This window comes from Lycorma delicatula, chromosome 4 (genome assembly GCF_047948215.1).
Source record: "Lycorma delicatula isolate Av1 chromosome 4, ASM4794821v1, whole genome shotgun sequence".
In the NCBI taxonomy this organism is placed as follows: Eukaryota; Metazoa; Arthropoda; class Insecta; order Hemiptera; family Fulgoridae; genus Lycorma; species Lycorma delicatula.
Window position 1 is genome coordinate 123,247,967 of NC_134458.1, and position 25,602 is coordinate 123,273,568.

The 25,602-nt window shown below is 29.8% G+C and overlaps 2 protein-coding genes across 2 annotated transcripts in view; one reads left to right on the top strand and one right to left on the bottom strand.

Moving 5' to 3' along the window:
- LOC142323844 (uncharacterized) overlaps window positions 1-25,602 on the top strand; it is an 80,315-nt gene that overhangs the window by 14,464 nt on the left and 40,249 nt on the right. The window lies entirely within an intron of this gene.
- Window positions 20,068-25,602, bottom strand: part of Nop17l (PIH1 domain-containing protein Nop17-like) — a 28,574-nt gene continuing 23,039 nt past the window's right edge. The window contains exons 3-4 of the mRNA XM_075364124.1: window positions 25,009-25,175; window positions 20,068-20,649 (exon numbers count right to left, since the gene is read on the bottom strand). Of these exons, the coding sequence (XP_075220239.1) occupies window positions 20,310-20,649; window positions 25,009-25,175 (507 nt within the window). The 3' untranslated portion in view covers window positions 20,068-20,309. The remainder of the gene's footprint in view (window positions 20,650-25,008; window positions 25,176-25,602) is intronic.

A 25,602-nucleotide genomic window follows, 5' to 3' on the forward strand; every position in this document is an offset into this window, starting at 1 on the left:
CGTTGTTAGGGGCAAGCACAAAGCTAGTCAAGCCTCAAAGCAGCCCGAGGTGTTGTTCGTAAATAAGCCTGCGGGGGTCTACTAAAACTAGTAACTAAGACAACTTGAGGAGGATTTTCAGGTCGCTCTTCGTAGCGACCAGAAAAAACTCAGGATTAGGGAAATGAAAGAGACCAACAAGGTTCTGGTAGTGATTGCAAACGACAAGGAGACAGTTCAAGTCATCTCCAAGTCTCCTGAAATAATGAAGCTCGAGGTTAAGGTCGACCCGAAGCGAAAGCTTAGGCCCCGAGACACTGTCTACGACACTGACAGACTGCTATCCGATGAGGAGGTTCTATCTCTCGTCAGAGGGAAGAACACCGAAATGGATGAGGCAGAATTCAGGAAAGAGTGTAGGCTACTCTTTAAGATAGGTAAGCGTGATGCCCAGCGATATCAAGGTGCGTTTGAACTTGGTGCTGGTCTCTTTAAGAAGTTTGTGTCTGAGGGTAGCTTGTATGTCGATTTCACGTCCTATACGGTAAAGGAGTACGTGGATAGTGGTAGCCTCGCAGCAGGTTATTTTTTTAAAAACACCAGTGCATACAATTAAGGCTCTGCGCTGGGCACTCCTTAAATTTTGAACAAGTACCCTATATATATCCAACCTATGTGCCCAAACAGGCGTCACGTATGAGGTCGGCTTTCGAAGACATCTCAGTACACCATGTACATTTGACGACCCGACAACCAATATTCTTTCCCGAGCAATCCTCCTGAGTTTGTGCATCACTGAAACGGCGTCCGCCGCTACTTACTTAATCTGGTAGCAAACAGCAACTTCTCATCAAACAAAACACCTAGATACTTATGAACTCTCACTCGGCTAATCACACAGCCTTTATACTTAATGTGGGGGTTTCGACTGTACGATAATTTGTCTGCAGAAAAGCCCAGACTTGATAGGGTGTATAGAAAGCTAGCGTTGAGAGTGGCTCAACTTTGTAACAGCCTCCCCTCAATGCTGCACTCGTGGTGGCGAGCTTGCCACCCTCAGACCGTGTGGCCAAGGAGAGGCTAGATAGGGCCGCAAGGGAAAAAGAGTAGGCGAGGATATCTATGCTTACGGAGTGGCAGTAAAGGTGGTGTAATGCGGAAGGGCTGGAGTTACAATCTAATCCCCGACGTCAAGACGTGGATCAATAGAGCACATGGTGAGATGGGCTTCTGGGCGGCTCAGTGACTGACGGGACATTTGGGGTCTACCTCCGCAGGATCGCTGTCAGTACTGGGGTGAGGTGGTCACACATTTTTTGAATGCCCCAGGTGGCAGGATGAGAAACCTCAAGATGGCTTAGATTCACCGGAGGTAGTCATGCAGTTGATGCTATCGTCCGGTGAGAGATGAAAAACCTATACTCAGTTTGGTTCAAAAGAGTACTCCGGCAAAAGTTAATTGAAGAAAATGGGGACGACAGCGGGAATGTCGGGTGATGGCGGCGGGCGCCCGTCATCATCGATGGCTCCCGTGGGACGTGACCGTGCCACGGGAGTCTTATGTCGGCATCGCTGAATGGGTTTCAGATGCAAATGTGTATAGTGTACACACATACATATATATATATATATATGTATTTTCCTTTTGTAAATATAGTTCGAGTTGGATGTGTATATATTAGTATGAATTTGAGGTGTGCTTGCGACGAGCGTGTTGCTGAAGTTATGCCATCGACGGTAATTCCAGTACCACGTTGCGTGAGGGAGTGGTTTATTAGTGGGTCCACAGTAGTGGGCGGTGAACACCGCACACCCAATATGTACAGGCTGCTGGGCGTTTGGTTTAGGCAAATTTTCCCACTTCCGTCGTTAAACAAAACAAAAAAGGTAGTCGTTTTATTTTTTTAATTATTAGGTCTATTATTGTGTGAAAATTATTATTACTAAATTTTATACTATTTACAATACTAGAATCAACAATAAATAAACTATTAATATTTTTAATCGAATTGAACGCAAAGGGGAGGATACGAAAACATACACAAAATTACAACATAAATTTTCTGCCATAACTCGGCTATTTATGAACAGATTTAAAGAATAAAATTTTATTTTGTTCAAAGTAAAAGGATTAATATTTCAGCAATAACATATATTTTGATAAAACTTATATTTACGGATATAACAGATTGAAAAATAAAAATGGCCGCCATTTGGTAATTTGAGAAGGTGTTTAATTCCTGATTTTTTTGCTAATTTTAAAACTTTATTACAAAGACGATTACCAAATATTAATGCGATTTATTTACACGGACTTGAGATATAAATTTTTATATAAAAATAACAAAAGTGGTGGACAGGGGAGAACAAAGGAGAAATTGCAATTTTTTCTATAGTTTTACAAGTAGAATCCGAAAACGTATAGCCAGTTCACCATCTTAGAAACATTATGTATACACACATATATTATAAAAGACTGTAGACTAGAATATACATATTATAAAAGACTAGGATTAGGAAGATTAGAATAATAAGAATGATAAGGAGGGGGAGCTTGGTTAGAAGTACGACACGTGTGTAAATACATACAAATTTTTAAGGAAATTTTAATACATATGTAAATTCTTTAAAAAAAACTCCTTAATAATTTTTTAAACTTGCTTCTACAAATCATGATTTCACCCATTCTGTACAAATGAAACTCAGCAATTCTATTAACTATTTTTATTTAATCATCCATAATGCACAATCTAACCCAGATACATAATGTACAATTATTTTCTTGAAAATTGTGAGAAAATGTTTAATATAATTTAGTGCTGAAAGTATTACTATAAAACTACAAAAATTTTAAAAAAGTAAATAACATACATATGTAGTACAACTAATCCTTACTATTAATACAAGATAATTTAGGGATAATTTAATTACACAATTTTTTTTAAATTATTATTAAAGCTTTTTATACGATAATTAACAAAATATAATTGTTAAAAAATTTTTATTACATGTATATTTAAAATTAAATAAGCTATATCTAAAAAGGTTAATATTATAATTTTATGGAAATAATTTCATTAAAATTGATAGTAATATTTACTTACTGATTTTATGAGAGTACAATACATTAAACATACTTGTAGTTGCGGCAGTGTTCTGAATTCTTTTCTATTATTATTATTGCCATTAAAAATTTGTACTTTCTCAATTCTTGGTTCAGAAGGCAAGAAACAACTACTTGAGCCTACATTTGTGTACTGTAATTCATTTCTTTAGCATGCGTATCATGAAATTGTACTCATTGAAACATATTTCAGTAATAACTTATTGAATCACCTTTTCAAAAACAACCCAACAAATATAAAATTCTTTTAGGCCTACAAATTTAAATATACGAGAATATAAATTTATATATAATTAATTACAAATGTAAAATTTCATAATGGAGAGTATACAACCTGAAATTTTCCAAGTAGACGTGAGAGCTAAATTTGGAATACACATAAGATAACTTAACTTCAAATAAGACTGACCTTTAAAAATTTGCTTATGCCCTGAAATGCACTATAATTTTTAGAGTATATTGAATGAAATAACTTAAATATTCTGGTAGACAGAATTAACACCACAGAACAGAAATTTTTGTGAGAGAATGAAAGTAATTTTTACATTTTGCAACAAAAACCTGCCTAATGTTTAAAGAAATTATTGAGGAATCCAATAATTAATACAACATTCATGCAGGATTCATACGATTAGCAGGTGTTGCTTTTGGTACAAACAGTAAGATCAGTTGTGTGTTGTTAGATTCTTGTTTATTGCTGTAGGTTCTTACCTAAGACTGTATAACACAGAAAAAATGCTCACTTATTAGTACCTGCGGTTAAGCTTTTTCTATCAAATTTATGAGAACCTGAACATATTTTTTGTAAATTATTAATTTGTAATCTAATATAATAATGAAGGTTTATTTCATAAATTTCTATTTCATATTCATTTTTATAATTTCAAGGCTGATTTTTTCAGTAATATGCACTTTAAAATCATCTCTGGCATTTATTTTCCTAAATCAATAATTATTTCTATTTTTTTCTATTCATATCTGATCTTCCTAAAAAAAATACCATTGTATTAATGTTATTCAGTTGTGCACAAATTTTCATACTTGCATTATTTCAAGGATCGGAAAAGCTATATTTTTTGCACATAATTGTTCAGTGATCAAAGAGATCAGGCATGATTTTGGGAAGAGGAGTCGATCTGAAAAATTACTTAACATTTTTCCAATTTTTTATAAATCCTCATTCTTCAGATATGAAAAAAGTTATTTAGGTTGGTGTATTAAATAAACTTGAAAAACCATAACGGCAAATTAATTAATCTACACACTAGTTTCATCCATTGAATACATTTTCTCACGGGCTATAAGCAGTTATAATTTTACTGGTCAGGTGTAATGATGGTGCCAAAGGTCAGAATCAAATTAAATTAAGTATCAAACTTTTATCCTGATCTAAAATCCAATTTTATAGATATCTTTTAGTTCTATAGTTATACAAAATTAGTGGTTCAAGATTTAACAGCCTTATGTGGGATTAGATAAACTTTGAGATTATATTTAGTCCAGAACACAGATAGAGATCAACATAAACTTAATCCCAAATTACAATAATAGAAAACATTGATTAGTATTAATTAAGAGAAAAAAATTATCAGGTATAACCCTCAGTGTTATATATAGTCCATGATTTTCAACATTATAACATTTGTAAAAATCTATCAGTTAACTGAACTAATCCTGTTTAGCAGAAATGTCAATAATTTGGTTTCAAGCTGTACAATTTATCTACGGATATTAAAGTGCTGAAATATTCCCCTTACAAAAAAAAAAAAAAAACATATTTTTTCAGGATCGTAGTTCTTATTCAGCAACTAAATTCTTTTTTTTTAGAATTAACGTGTAGTTGACAATTAAAAAAATGAGAAAGAAAGATATTAATACTTTGTAGTTTACGAGAAGGGGGTCCCACAAATAACAGGAAATGTATTGTGGTGGGAATAAGGTTGTAGCTTGCACTTCTGCCAATGAAAAGTCTAGGCAGAAACCTTCCTGAGACAGTATGCGAGGCAATGCTGTCCCAAGAGGTACTATGGAAGCAAAGTGAATGTTTAATGCACTTATTTTCAAATTTCTGCAAAAACATGATGGCTGAAAATCATGAGCAACACACAGCCAAGTTTTATTTCCTTTTAGGAAACACTTCTGTGGCAGCAACACCTGAGTGGTTCAAAATGCCTATAAAAACCTGCAATGAGCAAAACACATTTACAAGTGGTTTTCACACTTCAAATGAGGAGAAATATCCACTGAAGATAATCACTGGGCATCCTTTGAACATTTGAGAACCAACGAAAATGTGGAAAAATTTGTGATGCATCAACAAACCAACAATTTTACCTGGAAGTTCTCAAAAAACAGTGTTTCTGTACAGAAAAACAACTGGAAATGTGACAAAAAGATGACTGATATTCCATCACGAAACATCCCCGCCCACACTGCACTCACTGTGCAGCAGTTTTTGACAAACAAAAAGACCTCCTTGCTCCATGTATTTGCCCACTCTAAAGATCAAGCTCTGGATTAAAATGTTAATTAAAGCTCCATTTTTATTTTCAAGAATGAAAAGGAACCTCAAGGGGAAGTAATTTGGTATGGTAGAAGTGAAACAAAAATCAGCTGATGCCTTGAAAGGCATAACAAACGAAGAGTTCAAAATTTGTTTTGAGCAATGGAAAAGACATTTAGGCAAGTGTAATAGACAGTACTTAATAGTACTAAATGTAAAAATAGATACACGACTTAAATTAAAAAAATTAATTCCTGTTACTTTTGGGTACCCTTCAAATTGCATGATTTTATCCGGTAAACAGTACAGAATATGTAACTTTAATGTTTAAATTTATCAGTAATGAAAATATTCAAGAATTCATTCAGTTCCTAGTAATGTCAAAATATTATAATAATTATCAACAAACAAATTTTTTTTTCATTTTGTTTCCATTAACTTTAAAATAGAAATTAATTTCACTGGTATATATTTTTAATTTAATATGGTTTATTTTCTTTTATAACAACTTCTTCAAAAAAAGATGTATGTATACATTTATCAATAACAAATAAAAATATTAAACTTAACAAAATAATTAATAATAGATCATCTGAAAAATATAAATTTTTGTTTATAAAAATGTTATGCAATTATGATATTTCTACTATAACTATATACATATATGTTTTATATGTATTTACAAACTATTGTCGAATAAAATAAAAATTTCATCTAAAAATTCCTGCAAATTTATCTTTCTAAAACTTTAATTTAACTCTACATCATGCAATTAGCCCACTGTTCATTACATTTAGCACATCGAAAACTACAAAATTTTATATATTAATGTTAAAAATAATTAAATGGCATTCATCAATTGTATCCTTTAAATGATTTAACAGCAACTTCAGAAAATAAGTTACATTATTTCTATAAAAAATAAAACTACAATTTAACTAAAAATTTGCTTTAGCATACTTATATGAAGCTCTACCCTCCCTATGAAAGTAGAAAGCATGAAACTTGTTCGAGTAACTATTTTATTGATTATTCATTTAGTAAAACATTTGTAAAATGTTTTAAATAATTCATTGGCATACAAATGATCAAACCAGTGAATGAACCACAGTATCAATACGTTTATTCTCATAGTTGACCAACCTGTTTTCAATTGTTTCCCTCCAAATATCAACTGTATAATATTTACAATGTTTTGAGAAGTTACTTGCAGTTCACTATGTTCTCAGTTATTTTTTTCTAGTTACTTCATCATATCTAGTACTTTCTGTAATTTTTTTTATATTTGTTGTGCAAGTACAACAATTTTAGTAATGACTGTAACACCTCGGAAGAGGACTGTATAAAAACACTTCCTTTAATTAAATACATAAATACTGGCTGGATGTAAGGTGAGTAACTTTATTAATAAAATAAAAAATAAAATTGGTTCAGTAACATTTAACATAAAGGAAATAGTTGGAGGAAAAGTTGAAAACCACTTCATAAGTTTATACATTTTTTAATAGAAAAAGTATGATAGATTCTCAAAAAATCACTGTTGATTTCAAAAAGATCTTGCAAAAGTTTGAGTTAAAACTTATGATTCAACAGTTCATCAAATACTGTTAAGAGGTTGGTCAGACAACGCATAAGCTGATAGATGAAAAAACCTCCTTAACATTTACAAAAATGAAAAACACTATTAAATGGTGTAAAACATATAAAAAAAGTACTCTCAGGAAGACTGTAGAAAGGAATTATTTTCTGATGGAACCCAAATTAATTTCAGGGAATAAGATTATAGTATAGCACATGAAAAGAGCTCATTGTGTAACGTTAACTCCAAAATATTCACCAAACCATTAACCATCCTTTAAAAATAAAGTTGTGGGGGTTAATTTTCATTTAATAAGGTAAGATTACTTAGATGCTGTGAAGATATGATGAATAGCAAAAAGTATTCATCATTAATGGTGTGAAGACAATTACCACAACAGTTATTAAACCTCTGGATATGCCATGTTTTCAACAAGATCTTGTACGGAGCCAAAAAAAAAAAAAGTAACCAAATTTTTTTTCAGGATGAAGCAATAAAAGTACTGGACTGACCTGGGAATTCACCAAACATGAATGCCATTGAAAATCTGTGGTCCATTTCTAAAGATAAGCTCACAAAAATAGATTGCACATCTAAAGTAATGATTTCATCACTTGTATGACATGGTTTCAAGAGGCAGAAATTTGCAAAAGGTATAAATTGCAGGTTAACTTGTTACCTAATACGATTAAAATGTTTATTTAAAGCTAAAAATAACATACTAACTACTAGAAATAATTTTAATGTAAAAATATTTTGTTTTTTAACTATAAGAAATAAACCATTTATGTTACAAAAACAATCCTGTTTCAATTAATTTGCACATGGGTGGCACGTTATAAATCTTGCAAGAAAATTCATTAGCAAGGATTCCTTACTTTAAGATGATGAAACAAGAAAAATCAACTTCTATGTAACATGAATCCCATGATTGCAGTATAAAATTACTCTTACAATAAATGATACAAAATAATTCTAAAAAGAATAGTTTTATAGAAAAAAAAAAAAAATATATATATATATATATAAATTCTGTATTTCTCAGGTAAATACTTTTTGTAACAATAAATGGCATTCATCAATTGTATCCTTTAAATGATTTAACAGTAACTTCAGAAAATAAGTTACATTATTTCTATAAAAAATAAAACTACAATTTAACTAAAAATTTGCTTTAGCATACTTATATGAAGCTCTACCCTCCCTATGAAAGTAGAAAGCATGAAACTTGTTCAAGTAAAAAAACAGTATAGGTAAACCTATACTGTTTTTTTCACAATTTTGATTTTACAAATATTAAAATAAAGTTTAACTCAAAACAATAACATCATAATAACATGTAAATATTATAAGGAATGCTTTTTAAGGAATCAGAATCTATTCATCAATGACTTCAGAATAATAAAGATCAACATTAACAGTTTCATTATTATTAATGAAAAATCGTTTTAATTTGTTTTCTTAACATGCTAAAATGAAGTTTTTATTGAATCTATAATATTCATCTGTACAAGAAAAAATATTAGTAAACTGTTCAGTAAAAACAAAATATGTAAATATTCAACAATGAATGATACGGCCAAAAAAAATGAAGAAAAAATATACAATAATAATATAAAATGTTTGATATGTGCAATTTAATTAATTAACTATGTTTATAAACAATACAAATAGCAAGTTGTTAAAATAGATAAAATGCTTTACAAAACTCATACCACCTAATTACAAAATTAGGTTGTGTACTACATACATTATTTTTTTATTAGATATGATCAAGGTGCTTTCACAAAAAAATAATCAATTGAATTTAATAAGGAAACTACTTTAATTCTTAATTTCACTGAATAACTAACTCTTTAATACTAATAACTATTCTAAATATTATTTTTAAAAATTAATTTATGAATAATGTATTATTATTATTATAGGTAAGATGAAGTAAAAATGTTGCATTTTTACGATAAAAAAATGTGTAATAAGAATAGTTCAGATATAGTTATACGAGTCTGCAAACAATAAGGTATCCAAAGACCTGCCTCCTTCATATATAAACTACAGTTGCAAACAATGACTTTTTTATGGCTTAAGTTGTTGGATTTTAAGAGTGATATAAGAAATGTGCCCCTAAAATAGGTGGGAAAAAAAATGTAATAAGAGTGAAAATACTAGAAATTAGCTAGAAAGTAGAAGTTAATAAGGATTGTTAAAACATCCTGTAAATAGGGCCTGATACAGGAGCAAGACAATATTGAGAATTACAGTGAAGAAAAAACAAGTACCAGTAACACGAGTAGAAGAGTAATATGAGGAAACACACTGGTGACATCAAAGTAAAGTCAAGTCAACTCAAGTCCTGGTGAAAAGTTCTATTGACTGTACATGCAAAACAGAAAATAATTAATTGTTAGATAAGTTAGATGTTTCTATTTGAAAAAAATGCATAATAATTAAGTACAAAGACAAAAAAAAAGATTAAAAAATGAATAAATAAAAAAATCACTGTAGCAATATGTGCTCAGTTATTTTTTATAGTTACTTATCATACTTAGTCCAATATATTTCCTAGTTAAAAGTAGTGGGATTTTTCTGTCTGTAGAAAGATCTGGAATAATGAATAATGTAGTAAAACAAAATTTATAAGAATAGATAAACAAGACAGTACTACTAATAGCTGAAAAGGGAAAAATTCCAGTATGTAGGATATTTAAAAACCTGTTTTAACAGAATGATAGTCTGAGATGGAATTCACAACAAAGAGACATAATTTTACAATGAAAAATCAGCATCTAGAAAGATCAAAAAATTGTTAATGGCAAGAAAAATAGCAATGGTTTTGAGAAAGAGGTTTACAAATTTTTTATTTGAATTGTGGCATTAATAGAGAAAACTCAAGGATTATCATGAAGGAAGAAAAATATTAACAAAGTTTTAAAATATGATCATGATGAAAATGGTTATTTTTAACACAGTAATGAAAAGGTATTAAGAGTAGGAGATGAAAGTCTAAGTAACAGAACAAAAAGCATTACACAGATTAATAATATGATCAACTGTATATACAGAATCATGATAAAAATAAAGACAATAATGAAAGGAGAAACAGAAAGAAGTAAAAACATATACAATAATATTATGGGAGGACTAAGATATGAAAAGATAGAGCATACATAAGGCAAAGATGGAGAAACAAGTGGTAGATTTTTAGTGCTAATATCTAAAACAAGAGGAATACAGACTAGTCATGGGAGTAGTTTGACTAAAATTAGTCAGATAGTTGATTATAATTAGTTGTCTAACTTAACAACACACAAATATTAGTTGACCAATTTTGAAAAGTCATTGCCTATGACTAACACGCTCTGACAACATTAGGTTGATCAAATATAATACATTTTATTACAATTAGATGTTAGTCGAAAACACTAACCGCTATAGAAAGTAGAAACATTTCTTTCAGTTTCATTCCACACCAAACATATCTAGCGCATTAGCCCACCATGCTGTTTCAATCTCTTCACCAGTCACAGTCACCTCCACCTCCTCACGTTTAACTTACATACACCATCTATGAACAATACTGCGTAAGCAAGTACTCTCAGCAGTTTATTAGAAAAAGTGCCATTCAACATGCCATGCCACCATAAAATCATATCATTGTACCTAATTTCACAGTACGAGTTACATACCTGTACTGGTACTTAAATTCTGCGGTACATTTGTACAAAAATATTCAAAATGCAGGTGAATGATTTAAATAAAACTGTACTTCTATATAACAAATTCTCAGTTTTTAAAGAAATATTATATATTTACAGCTTTAATTTAACAGTAAATATATTTGTTACCTGTTAATTTAATTGCTTAGTTTGACATTTTTCCTATGCTGACTTTTTCCATTAAGAACGATAACATACTAAACACAATTTTTAATAATAAATAATAGTCTGCTAATGAGACACTTGTAAATTAAAAAGGCGGCAATTACAGTGTATTTTAATTTTTTAAATCGCAGCTCATCTTTTGCATTTAACTGAAAAAGTTCAATGCCATACTTAAACCAAACAAATAGTAATATGAAATAATAGTACACATGTTTCTAATAAAAAATATACGAGAAATAACATTAAAAATGTAAGAAGTAACATAAAAGATTTAATTAGATAAATTACCATGAAAACAAGTGTTTCTGCAGTTGTATATTCCTATAAATTAAAAAAAAAAAAAAATTAGCATTTCAACATTTGTTTCAGCCTGCTTCTTCTCTCAGAAAGAACTTGACCTACTTTGGAGAAAACTCTTTCGAATGATACAAAGGTCCCTGGTACTTTGTAGCTAATATTAGCAACTTTGGGAAATTGCTTTATGCTACCTCCAAAATGCTGTACAACTCACATGCCTGTCCTCATACAGTTGCTCAAAATATTGCCTCAAGAGTAATTAAACAGTTGCTAGAAGGTTTCACATTTTTTGACATTTCTTTAACGTTACTGTAAAAAGTAATCTGTAAATCCAATATTTTTTGCTGTTTATTTGGCTTTTTTCCTTCCAGTTCTTCAGTTACTGACTGCTGTTTTGTCTGGTTTTAATAACAAAGGCAATTCATTTTTGTAAACATCTTTTAAGTTGCTGTTATTCCCAAAGCGTTTTTGAACCATAGATCTATATGTGTAATGGATGCAATAATTTTATTTTTTTCACGTTTCCCAAGCGGTTTCTAATCCCAGAAACTAAACCTTTTTTTAACTTTTCCTCTATGGAAGAAGTCACAGTTTTCTGACTAACTGTATGCACAATCCCTCGAACAAAGGGAATAATTTTTGATAAGGTGGGATAATTTTCAGCAGATCTCTATTGTCACAAGCTTGAACGGTTTAAGTAAATTTACACGTTCAGTTCAAATATCCAATTGAACATTTGTTATGGATTGTGGACTTTTCAACAATGCTGCAAGTGCAGCTGACAAGGGCTCCAGTTCTATTAATCTTTCAAACATCAAAAGTATTGAATTTAACCTTGTAACATCAGCTTTTAATTTTAATTCTTGCCCCCTCCTCCCCCGTTTGTGACTGTATTAGTCTTAATTTATCAGCTGCAAATACACTACTACACTACGCCTGAAATGCGATACAATATTTCTACATATTTTAATTAAATCTGGTAACCCATCACACTGTGAAATTGCATCATTCACTACTAGATTAAGCATATAAGCTACACACACAATGTTAGGGAGGTTGAATATTTTTTACAGCACATTTCATATTAGCACTCTCATCTGAAATTACTGCCACAATTTTATTACTAATATCCCATTCATGAAAAACCTTTTTTAATTTTTCAGGAAAATACTGTCCTGCATGATTTTATTACAATTGTGTTGCATATAAAACAAAGGACATTAACTCACCCCGTCCTAGTTCAAAAAATGACTAGTTACGATCAGAAAAGAAACCGTAGTTCTTGATGTCCAAACGTCTGCTGTTATACAGAAATAAGAAATTTTGTCTTATGTTTTTAACTACTGATTTTGCATTTTTATAAATGTTTGACATAATAGAATTCATTAATTTTTTCATACTTGGCAAGGTGAAGCGCAGCTCAAGTTCTTATAACAATTATTTAATCCCTTCATCTTCTACAACAGACAGGGGCTGTAAATCTTTGAAGCTCATTTCTGCAACTAAATTATCAATTTTATTAACTTTCTTTACAGACAAATCTTTAGATTTATATTGCAGAAACAATTGGGTCAAATGTTTGGAAGATGACAGACAACATTAGAGATACGGAAGTTGATGTGGATGCCATGGCCAATTATCCTCACTATTTGCAATCTTCTACCATTTTTCTGAATAGCTTGGCTCTCCCACGGAATCAAAATATTCAGTGATGTCATAATCAGCTTGGGTACGTGGTGGTACAATTCCAGTTTCGTAAACTCCTACGTGTTTTCGCTTTAGGTGTTCTCTTAAATTTGAGGTGTTACTGGATCTTCTTTTGAGTTCTTTTTTATATACCTTACATGTTGCCGCTTGAAAATTGTCTTCAAAAAAATTCCACATACTGGATTGTTTATTCATCTTAAAAAAAACAAAAAAATATGAAATGGGACAGCCAGCAACTATATTCGGCAGACTTGAAATAATTACAGAAGATTATTACCATCCAGCAAATGTAAATATCAGAATTTTAATTAAATACACCATACAGTACAAGATATGCTGCAATAAATAATAAGACACGACTTTTTATTTACGTAGATAAAAAGAAACTGATGAAATATTAATGGGAGGGAATGATTTATTTGTAATTAACTGCACAATGATGAACAAAGCCGGCATCACCTGAGTTGCATATGAGTGCGCCTTATTTATCACTATTTGCTTTTTCTGACTAACAACTAATATTAATCGAAGAATTGAGAGAGAGAGAGAGAGAGTGAGAGAGAACACACATGCACACACACGCTATATTAGTGTGAATGTACACATTTCCATACATCAAAGTTTTTTAAAAAATTTTTTTTGTAACTACTTTTGTAACGTTTTTCTTGACCAGAGAAACAGTGATATGTCATCTGAGCTGTCTATTACTATAGTAAAAATTTATTTACATCACTAAACATGTTAGGCTAACTTAAAATTGCATAAATTAAAAACTAAGAAAAAACTAGGTCCATTAAAACTACTTTAAGACTAAACATAATTTATTAAAATGATTATAATAAAAATACTAAATTATTATATAATTTTCAATAATAAAGTCACTAATATTAATAAAGCATCCATATATGCCAGGTAGTAGTAATTAAAATTTTTATGGCATTCTTAAAATTTTAAATCAGTCGATGATCAAATCAAATTTTTTTATCTTTAAAATATGAAGGAAATAAATTGCTAAAACATTTTATAATAAATAATAACTATCTTCTATCAAATATACTGGTTAAACATATTCAAACAATGAAAGATTTTCTAACGAATAAAATTAGAAATAAAAATGTTTTGCACATTTCAACTTTAATGTGAAACCTGTAATCCTTGTAGGTTTAGTCCAATTAATCATTAAACAAATATAATCTGTAATATGTTAAATAATAACTACTTTTTAATAATTCATTTGATCTTCAGCAATTGCGTAGTATTTGGATAAATGTATGTACTTGGATTTTTTGTATAATATAACATCAGATAATGATAAAATACATTATTGATAGTAATATTCTGACCGCACTCTTAAAGTACCAAAGACAAATTTTATTATACTAAATAGTTTTGTTTTATTTTCAACTTTATTTGTTTTTTTTATTTGTTATAACCACAAAGGTTTTAAGCACTGTAATGCAATACACAAATACCTATAAATGGCATAGCCACTCTCAAGAATAACAGATCTACACCAGGCTCTCTAGGAATAATGATAAGTTAAGTAGTTTCAGCAGCCTTTTCACATCATCAAATATAATACTGGAGATAAATATTCTATATTAAATATAGGTGATATTCAGAGCTATGATTTTTTCCTTACATTCATTCAACTCGAGGCTGGCTGAATAGTAAAACACCACTGAATAACAATATTCAATAATAATTATTTATTTATTTCAGCAACTAGACTAACCACCCCAATTACAGTTAAAGAAACATGAATTTTGCAGTATACGAAAAATGCTAAGTTTGACAAAGATTAAAACCCACAACCTTCTGGACAAAAGGCAGAGATACTACCACTCTGCCATAATCGGCTGATAAGATAAGCAGTTGGGTTTGCTCAGAAAAAGTAAATTTGGTGCTTCACAACTATAAGAGGAACTAGAGCACATAGCACACAATAAAAACTGGAATTACATACATTAAAGAGAATGATTGCAATTCTATTATTAATGTTTGAATAAATTTAATTAAAAAAAAATCAATTAAATTTTAAATCAATCAGTTACAAAATAAACTGTTTGAATATATCTTATAACTAAATTATATTATACATCGATGATAAATCCAAATACTGTTAAAAAGCTTTTTAAGTCAGCTTGGATGTTTAGTTATATTTCCCACTGCATTTACATAAAGTATTAGCATCTAAAACCTGATGCACCTACCATCTTGTCAGTGAATTCCTAATCATACTGTTACAGATTTGAAACTCATTACACATGACAATAGATTTGACAAAAAACTCTTTATAAGCATTTTATTTAATAAATTATAGGTTAGATGTCTTGAAATAAAATTATCAGGAAAATTTAATAATTTTAGTACACTTTAAAAATATTAAGATATAGTTAAGTAAATTATTTAGATATAATAAAATAAAATAAAAATCATTCATTTTGTTTATGCTAATCTTAGAAGAAAATAAAGTCAATCATTCCAAAATCAATTGGATAATTCTGAAGAAATAGATTTAGTTTTTACAGAAGATTGGAAAACACAGGTTCTTAAAGTTTTAAATAACTTACAAAAAAAGCATTTGTGTTATTTTTAATTTTAAACTGTAAGAAAAACTTTCAAAGCGATCTCAAAGTGTTCAATCAATCTTTTTAATCTTCAAAAGTATAATTTACATTATAAAAAATTTTTAAGAAATCTTAACATAAATCACATTAACCAACATTCGAAAATGAATAAATTACAAAAAGAGTTGAATTACACATTCTTTACGGTTCTTGGCCCTGAGGTCAAGAAAATTTCATTTACTAGTGATGGGTGTAATTCTTGGTATAACTTAATCAAAAGCACGGTTGTTTTATTTGTTTTTTCTTACTCGTTACATGTATTCCAAAAAAAATAATAGGCATATAGTGTTAATTTTTTCTTCATTTTATTGATTATTGTGTTCTTGACCCTGGGGTCAATAGCCATTTCTTTGCATAACATATTCTTGTGTGTAGCGCCGATTTTATGTTATGAAGTTATATGTTTATTAGCGGCTCTTGCTCTCACAGTCAATAACGAAAACACGCAGACATGATCATTCATGCACATTAGAAGACTATATTTTATGGCTCTTACGTCTAGGGTCATATAGGGTAATTGAATACAGACATGTTGATTCTTTTCAGATCTTTCAATCAACAAACAATTTTGGTGTTGAAATGCTGCGCCTCAAAAAAAAAAAAATTAGTTTAAAAATTTTTTAGGGTTTCTGAAATGTTTTCTATGTATAACAAAATAGTGATTATTATTGAAATTTTTCTAATTTGATTTTTAAATGTATTTACCGGTTTATTCTTAATAAAAGTGTTGTCAAAAAAAAAATACTAATGATGTTTACTAATAATGATTTTTTGTTTATTGATAAAAGTATTGTATAATAAAAAAAAGTTTTTACAAGAATATTTCATAATTTTTTTTTGAAAAAATAAGAAAATATTTCAAAAAAGTTTTATTGCCTCTAACCAAAGTTATTGTTCCCGGAGTCAAGAACGGACAAGATAAATAAATACTTCATGTAGTGTACAACATAGTATAGTAAACGGCATAGCTAAAAAAGATTGATGTAGACGCCAATAGAGCACTCTGTAAAAGTGTGCGGCGTTCTTGACGACAGGGACAAGAGCCCTCGTTTTGTAACTGCATACCTCTTTACTCCGAGGATAAGAACTGTTTACAATTAAATCTGTTAATATCAAACTACCGTACGGAAAGTGATAAAGAATGTATTAATTAACCTAATTGGTGTATTTTTCATTGGTAATAAGATTCTCATTGACATTACATCTTATTCTCAAGGACATATTTCCTACTTATGATTACACACTGCAATTACAAAAAAACCTTTTTACTGTACAAAATTTATTCCTATGGCACTGATAAGAAATATAGTTCACAATTAAAAAAAAAAATTAAAAAATAAAAATTCCAGATAGCAAAAGTGCTATTAAATACAAAATAAAATTAAAATATTTAGTAAATTTTAATAATAATCTATCTAGAAAAAAGTTTAAAAAATAACAAAAACTACTGGTACTACTATTTTTACTTAAGCAACATTAGCTAATAATCAATAACATGCTTTCAGTAAAACAATATTAAATAAAAAATAAAACAAAAATGTTAATATAGATTATTCATCCTGTGCAAAGAAACAAAAATGAACATACTTAGTTCGCAACAATAATATCACATTTAAGCATTAAATAATCACAAAAAAATAAAAACAAACAAACCAATAGAAATATTGTAAAACATGATTTATTTGGATCTCACTGGACCCAGATAACTACATTTAGTTTCTTCTCGCATACAATCTTCTTTATGTTGGTTTATAGTACTTTTCAGATAATTGATTTTTTATAAAATTTTTACAACACTCATTTGAAGTAAACAATCAGAGCCAGCTTTAAGTATGAGTGACCAAATTTAGAGGATTATCATGATGAAAACAAAAATATCATTTAGAAAAAAAAAACCTCCGCATAATTTAGACTTATTTTTTTTTAAAAATGTCAATTTTGAGTACACCATATTTTATCTCTTCTGTAATTGTATATAAAAATGTAGAGTTAAAATTAATGAGGGATTATAAAAGGAATATAATAGTTTCACTTGGCTGCACCTAAAAGCTAGTTTTCTCTGTTTCAACAATACTTTATTTATATATATATATATATATATATATAACAAAAAGTTAAAACTCTTAAAACTTTTTGAAAAAACTCTATAAAATTTCAAACCTTATTTTAACTTTTCAGGCTACCAAAAATGTCAAAAATTAACCGTGACAAAAACATCAAATTGGATTTTATTATAAAATGTCAAATACTTAGCATTTAAATAATTTTTATAACATTCAAACCACGAAAAAATTTTCTGCAAAAACATAATTTGAAAATTTTAATTAATTTCTCTGAAAATTATAACAGTTATTTCAATCTTTTCCAATTATTATTTATTTTAATTAGAGATGTGTTCATGGGTATACTTCAGCCCACATTATTTACTTATCCAATACTTATTCAATTATTGAAGGAAAAGGAGAACTTCAACAGTATAACATAACTCATTAATCACAGTGAAATCATATTAATTTTTATATATAAAGCAAAATCTCTGTATATAGGATTCAGATATTGGCTTAAAAATCAAGAATCAGGGCAAATCTAAATAATTCCTTTACCGATGTTTTTACTGTAATTTTATAATAGGTTTATATATCAATTTATTTAGATAACTATTATTGGAAGAGCAGTTAAGGTTAGTTAGGATATATCATATTTAAAGGAGAGAGTTTATGCATCTAGCCTCCACAATATTGATTAACTGAAGGTGAACATTCAACGAGAAATCAACAGAACTGACAACATTTTGCATCAGACTCAATACGATCAGTCGAGCACAAAAGTGCCTCGATGTCCAGGGTGGTCATTTTGAACATCTTTTGTAGCAATAAGGTAAATAAATGCAACACTTAAATGACATTTTATGTTTTTCTTTAAATAAGAAAAAATTTTAATTTATCTGTTTTACAGATAATTTCATTCCAACATAACCCTACTGGTTCTGCAGCAGTTACGTTATGGGTTCGGTTTTATGTTGTTCACCCTGTATTATGAATATACATAATTATCTTGAAGATTTTATGATAGTCAAGTGTCTTACGTCAGATTAATGTTGTTTGAATAATTAATACTGATCCTATTATTTTCATAAATTATGCATTATTTTAATTACTGTTATCATTTTATTAATGAGGGGCTTTTATAGAAAGATAAAGTGGTCTAAAGACACTAAATTGAACTAATTAAATTATACAAAAACCACAAGTGTTTATGGAATGTTGACGTTAAAGATTATAAAAATGTAATGAAGTAAAAAGCATGGCATAATATTGCACGAATTTTAAATACTTGCAATTGAAAACGTTCATAAAAAATTAAATCCATTTTAGCTGCTTTTCACAAACAGAAAGAAAAAGAATATGTGATCCAAAAAACACAGGAAATTGTGCTCACCTAATTGTTGAGGCTAAATGGCATTACACAAAATAATCTCATCCTCATCTGCTTGAGATTTTTGCTTTTGTAATGACAAATGCATTTTAATATAAAATTTGAAGGACGTACATTACATTCAAACTTTGTTAGACAACAAAAAATTGTTAGCTTACAATGTTCATCACAATGTGGACCTCCCTTAAGACGCATTTTATTTTCATACTATCTTGTATATAAACAAAATCAGCAAAGGGCTTTGCCTATCACCTCAATCTGTGTCTATTCTTCCGAGTGTATGGGTTATACATGAACAAAATTACCTGTTTTAACAAAACTTAAACAATGAACTTAGTTTAACAAGACAAAACAATTAACGTGACTGAAACTAATTTGATAATTATATGACAAAATAACAGACTTTTTTATCATTTACATAATTGGATGCACATGTAAAAAAAACGTTAAGTATTTTAATAAAAATATAAAATAAAATATAAACATCATAGCAAAAAAGAATTGCAAACAAGAATTACAGTAGTTAAAATTTAAAACAATTTTGTTACAAAGTATTTTTTTTAGATTATAATTGTAGGAGGATTAAATATGATCTAATAACTGGAGGAATGCCAGATATAATTCAATATGTTATTAAGTATTAAGTAGGTAAAAAGAAGATTTTATACTTTTAATTATCGTATGGATAATAAAAAATAAATAAATCATTATTTTTGCGGCAACGGTGGGGAGGAGGAGGAGCAAGAATATTTCCTTGGATACAAACTGTTATAAGGCCAGCTCTGAAACAAAATTATATATCCACAGCATGGATATACTATATATATATATATATATTAATCAAAAATCTGATCTAGAGAAACAATATTTTACCAACACAATAATTTTTTTTTATAATAAATCATTTAGAATGCAAAAATAATAAAATTAAATTTAAGCAAACCATTTTAATCAGAGTTTCAAAACATGATAACAACCAGACCCGTAAAAAATAATATACACCAATAATTTTTTACATAAAAGCCAACAAAATTAATCAAAAACAGCCAACAAAGGTGAAATAAAATTATAAATCTATACTTAATTAAAAAACAACGATAACACATTAAAAAACACTAACTTAAATCTAAAAAAAATATTACAGTAATATTTAGATAAACAAAATGTAATTTAATTACATATCGAGATCAAACATTAAATTATTAGTAAAGGCCATTTTAGCGGCATTTGCCGATTTTCTTGCAGATTTTTTGCCTCCACGCTTGTGATTACGTTTTGATAGTGATATGACATCTCGGTTTTCAATCTTCATACAATCATCCGATTCTGAAATATCTGATTGTGTCTCGCTAGTTTCTTCATCAGACTTTAAATCTCTCTCCTCATTATTTTTAACTTCATCTACTTCACCTTCAGAATTTTCACTTTCACTTGCACGACGTTCCTGTGCTCTCTTCTTATTTCTAGATTTACGCTGATTTTTCTTTCTTTGGCCCAAAATACTGGAATTTGTTCTAAAAATAAAGAGATAATAATGAAGTAAACTTTTTAATTTAACAAAAATACTACACACAGTTACATACATACTACAGTTATTAACAAATTTAAAGGACTAACTGGTTTCACAGACTTCTGCAATGAAACAATTTATTTTCTTATAAATAAACCATGGATAAGAAAAAATTAATTTATTCTAATAAAAAAATAAGACAATGGTTTATTTAACTCAACCTTATGCACTTACTTCACTGGTCACTTTTTATTAAAATGATGATCTTAAACAATACAACAAAAATACATTTCATAAAACACAACTGGTATTCCTGTTAGTATAGATCATCTCCATTACTGGTAAGGCATTAAGCATAAAAAAAAATTAAAAAAGTTTTTTGGGAGAACAAAAACACTTTTGTATTATCATCGCCTGGAACAAATAATTTATTTTTATATATTTTTTGTTATATTCTAACAAAAAAAAAACTAAAACTGGATCAAAACTAAATATTACAAAACATAATTTTTGTCAATCTTTACAGCTAGCTTATCACTAAAAAGCCATTTAAAATTAATATCACAAAAGCAAACAAAAAATATAAAATTTAGATAAACTCAAATAAGATTTACGAATACACTTCAAATTTTGTTTTTTCAAGTTGACATTGGACCAAGCTTCAAGGTAAGACATAGTATTCTGTAGTAGTCTCTCAGTGGTAGCTGTTGAACAGGATGTGATATGTATGGTAAAACCGTCAAAAAATAAGAAACATGTAAGAGGTGGTTGTACACATTTAGTAACACTGTTTATGGCTACAGCAAACAAGGTGGCTCTTAATATACTTCCTTGAAGCACTCCATTCTCCAAGGTGATGCTACTTGACAAAGAATCTCCAACATGAACATGGAAAGTTTGGTCATTTAATAAATCCCTAATAAAGCAAACATACTGCTGTTGATTCCCCATTCTTTAAGGGTGTTTAGAATACCATGTCGTCAGACTGTGTCGCCTTACACTTAAGGTGTACACCTTACTGATATCAAAGAAGATAGCTATGAGGCACTGGCAGAGCAGGAAAGAGTTTTGAATAGCTGTTTTCAGTAACACTAGATGATCGTCTCTGGCGGAAACAACACTATCCTGGAGATAAAAGGGCATGTCTCTCTAAATACCATGTAATCCTGCAGTTCACCATTCTCTTCATCACTTTGCATAAAATGCTTGTCAACAAGATAGGGCAGTAGCCCGAAGGGCATGGTTTGTCTTTACCAGGTTTAAGTACAGGTACAACAATGGCTTATGGTGGGAAGATTTGAGCGGAGAACAAACCATTATAAATGCTCATTAGGTGTTTTAGCAGCACGAATTGGGAAGGTAGAAGAGCATACTGAAATGAATGTTGTCAGGTCTAGGAGAGGTGTCATGTGAGGTTTTTAGTGCAGCGACAACTCATTGAATGCAAAGAGAGCATTTAATTAACCAATGTTTAACGATACTAATTCCATCTCTATCTTATATCTCTGAAATTCATTAGTATATGATGAGGAAAGAGACACCAAATGAAAATAATAGCTGTGAATGCAGAAGATCACATAAGAAGTTCTCCATTTTGAATAAGTCTGAGAACAGATTGTCTCTGCAATCCACAAATTGCATAAAGCTTCTTCCACATAGTAGATGTGGGAGTAGTATGTGTGATGGTGATGGGCTATAATTCATCCATGACTTTCTCCAAGTGTCCAAGAATACCCAATGAAATACCGCTTTAGCCTGACTACAAATTCAGATGTTCATTTGTAAGTCTGTGGTTAAATTAATGCAGTCCTCCAAAAAAATGGAGGGGATGTCTAGGGTTTCCAGATGTTTGTGGAATGTATCTACTAGCATTCTCAAGTACTAGGGACGTGAAAGAAGTAAGTTGCTCTAGGGTGTTTGCACTATCATCATACTGTGATGGGAAGACCTTAAGGTAACCATTCCAATTTGCTATTTCAATAATCCATCTCTATTGCCTTCTTGTTCACCACATTCTCAACACCAAAAACAATTATAATTGGTCTGTGATCACTACTGTAAAAGTCATCACAAACAGACCAGTTAAGACAAGGGAATAAACTCTGTGAGCATGAGGAAAGGTTAAGCAAGGTGAGCATGAGGACGTTAAACATTAAACCAGACAATGAGAACATAAATGTGCATTCTCCACCATTCAGTAGATAAAGGTCCTGAGGGATACAGGTTTCCTCGAGGGAAAAGATTGATGAACCCCATGAAATATGATGGGCATTAAAGTCTCTTACTACTAACAACGGAGATGGAATTTGTTAGAAGAGATTTGTTAGAAGAGATTTGATATATCTAGAGCATCGAATTTGAAGCTCGGTGAGAAATACAGATTGCAAATATACAATTTGAAGGTGACAAAGATTTTTATGGAGACAGCAGGGATGAGTATAGCTAATGGTATCACTGTAGCTGACATCTCATCCCATATGAAGACAGCAAACCCCACCACTTTCTCTACTGTCTACGAGACTGTCATATCTCGGAACTGAAGACGTTGAATGTTCCATTGGATAACGTTCATAAATAACGGTAATTATAAGTATAGAATTACAGATACTTTTATATATAAAAGTTTATAAAATTAAATATAGGCGATTTGGTTTTTATTTTTAGAATTTTTAATAAACTTAGATGTCCTGGAGTCTGGTGGTACCTCATCCATAACCTCCAGCATACTTGGTGATGAAAAAGCAGATTTTGAGAGATGGGAAGTTGTAGACGACAACCCAGATGGAGTATTATTGTGGGCTCCCTTAGCTTATTAGATGGCTTACCGCCAGCTGCATCGATACTTGTCCGTAAAGGCAAAACCTTGGGAAAGGAAATTTTGAAGGGATCCCACTCAACATGGTTTCACTGATTGTTATTATTGACTTCATGCTTTTCCTAGTCAGCTCTGAAATAGTGGCACTGAGCAAAACCAAGTAGGTTAGCTGATGTGCAATTCTGGATGACTGGGAGAAACATTTAGTTCTGCTGAGTTACAGTTCATTTGTCACAAGATGAGTATTGTCTATAAAGTAGATATTGAAAGATCCTCATACACTATATGAATTTATTAGTAATTTTAAACAAGTTTCAGATAGATTATATAGGAAGGTGTCAGTCTTATCACCAGCCACACGACAGTTCAACCCCAAATTATCCATCAGGTTGGCCAAGTTTCTTACATAATAATCATTTTGCTTGCCATCACTAAGCAAAAATATTATACAGGGCTTATTAACCCTTCATTTCCTTGACTTGATGACAGCAAAGCCTTGTTGTCAAGTGTTTCCTCAATCAATTTTGGATTCAGTACAAACAGGAGATGGTCACAGTCAAATCGCATGTATTTACAACACTTTTTACAACTGACAGAAACTCCTGCAATTGACTGTACTTGACACTCAAGCTGTTGAGATTTCTGTTGTCAAGAGATAACATCTCCATTAAATCTCTTGCGAGAAATGATGTTTTACCTCAGCCTACCCACAACAAGGAGAAAGAGCCATATATGACCAAAGTATGACTCCTTTTTCCCCAATGTAGGGAGACCAGTATCAGAACATCTCTCTCTCGGGTCAGAAACCTTCAACTACTCCATTTTAAAATTTACCCAAAAATAACAAAAATTAAATGTTAAATATTTTTTTAAGATAAAATACTACAACATTAAAAACAACACACACTAACTGAAAAATATCATATTTATTCTTAAATAATAAAAAAATATGTAATAAATTTGATTCTAGATAGTATTAAATTTACTCTTTGAACTTTATAAAACGCAGACTTAGTCAATCTTAAAACAAGAGAAACTCATACAAGCCCAATGCAAACTGGTTGACTGATTATGTTTAAAAAAAATACACCTATGTAAAATTTAATTGATTATCTTTATATCTAGGTGTTTTAGATTCACGGTGGACTATACAATGTATTCCTCGGATTAAAATTAAAAAAAAAACTTAAAATAAATACTGGTTCAGAAATGAATTGTTTTCAAGTAACAGCTGTCAAAACGTTTTGATTTTTTAGTCTCAAATGTAAAACAATGCAGTACAGCACTTACAAAAAATCGATGAATGAATTAGTTTTATAAATTATAAAACTAGTTTTTTAAAACATAAAATTAGGTCCGGTTTTTCCTTGATATTGAAGACCTATACAAAATACTACATGAAACAACAATCCTTATCCTTATTAATTGTTTAAAGATGTTTAAAAACCATTTATTGCAGACAGATTGATCAGTATTTTTTTAAATTAAAGCTAAAGGTCACAAGCATACATTTCAAACCAACTAAACTAATTAATAACAAAAGAATACCTGTATGTTTTCCTAGATATAGATTCACTAAATCTGACAGTCTTCTTTATCTTTTCTATGGTGCAATTTGGATCAGAATTTTCAACAGATGATGATGACCAGTGATAATAGTCTACACTTGATTCTGATAAGCTACGACCCACTTTTAATATTCCTCTATAAGGTTTCTGTAAAATAAAATTAATAATTAAGATCAGCAGTTTTTGGTCAACAACCATTTCTTCCTTTTTCACCTATAAATGATTCTTGATTAGTTTACACATCAGCCATTAACACCTACTCTTGAATTGAAAAGATCAGTAAAACAATTCTTATTAAATATACATTTATTTATATATATATATATATATATATATATATATACACACACACACACACACAAACAAACTTAAGAGTATTAATGCTAGATATAAATTAATATAACATACATATGTCAATATTATAATTATTTTATAAATGTACTATTCATGAAATAACTTATATGTGACATGGATACACTTGGATTATTATGTCTATATTCAACTATAGATTAATCTTAAAAATCCTGCACCCTAGAAGAAAGTAAACTAATTTACAAAGACACTCACAATCCCT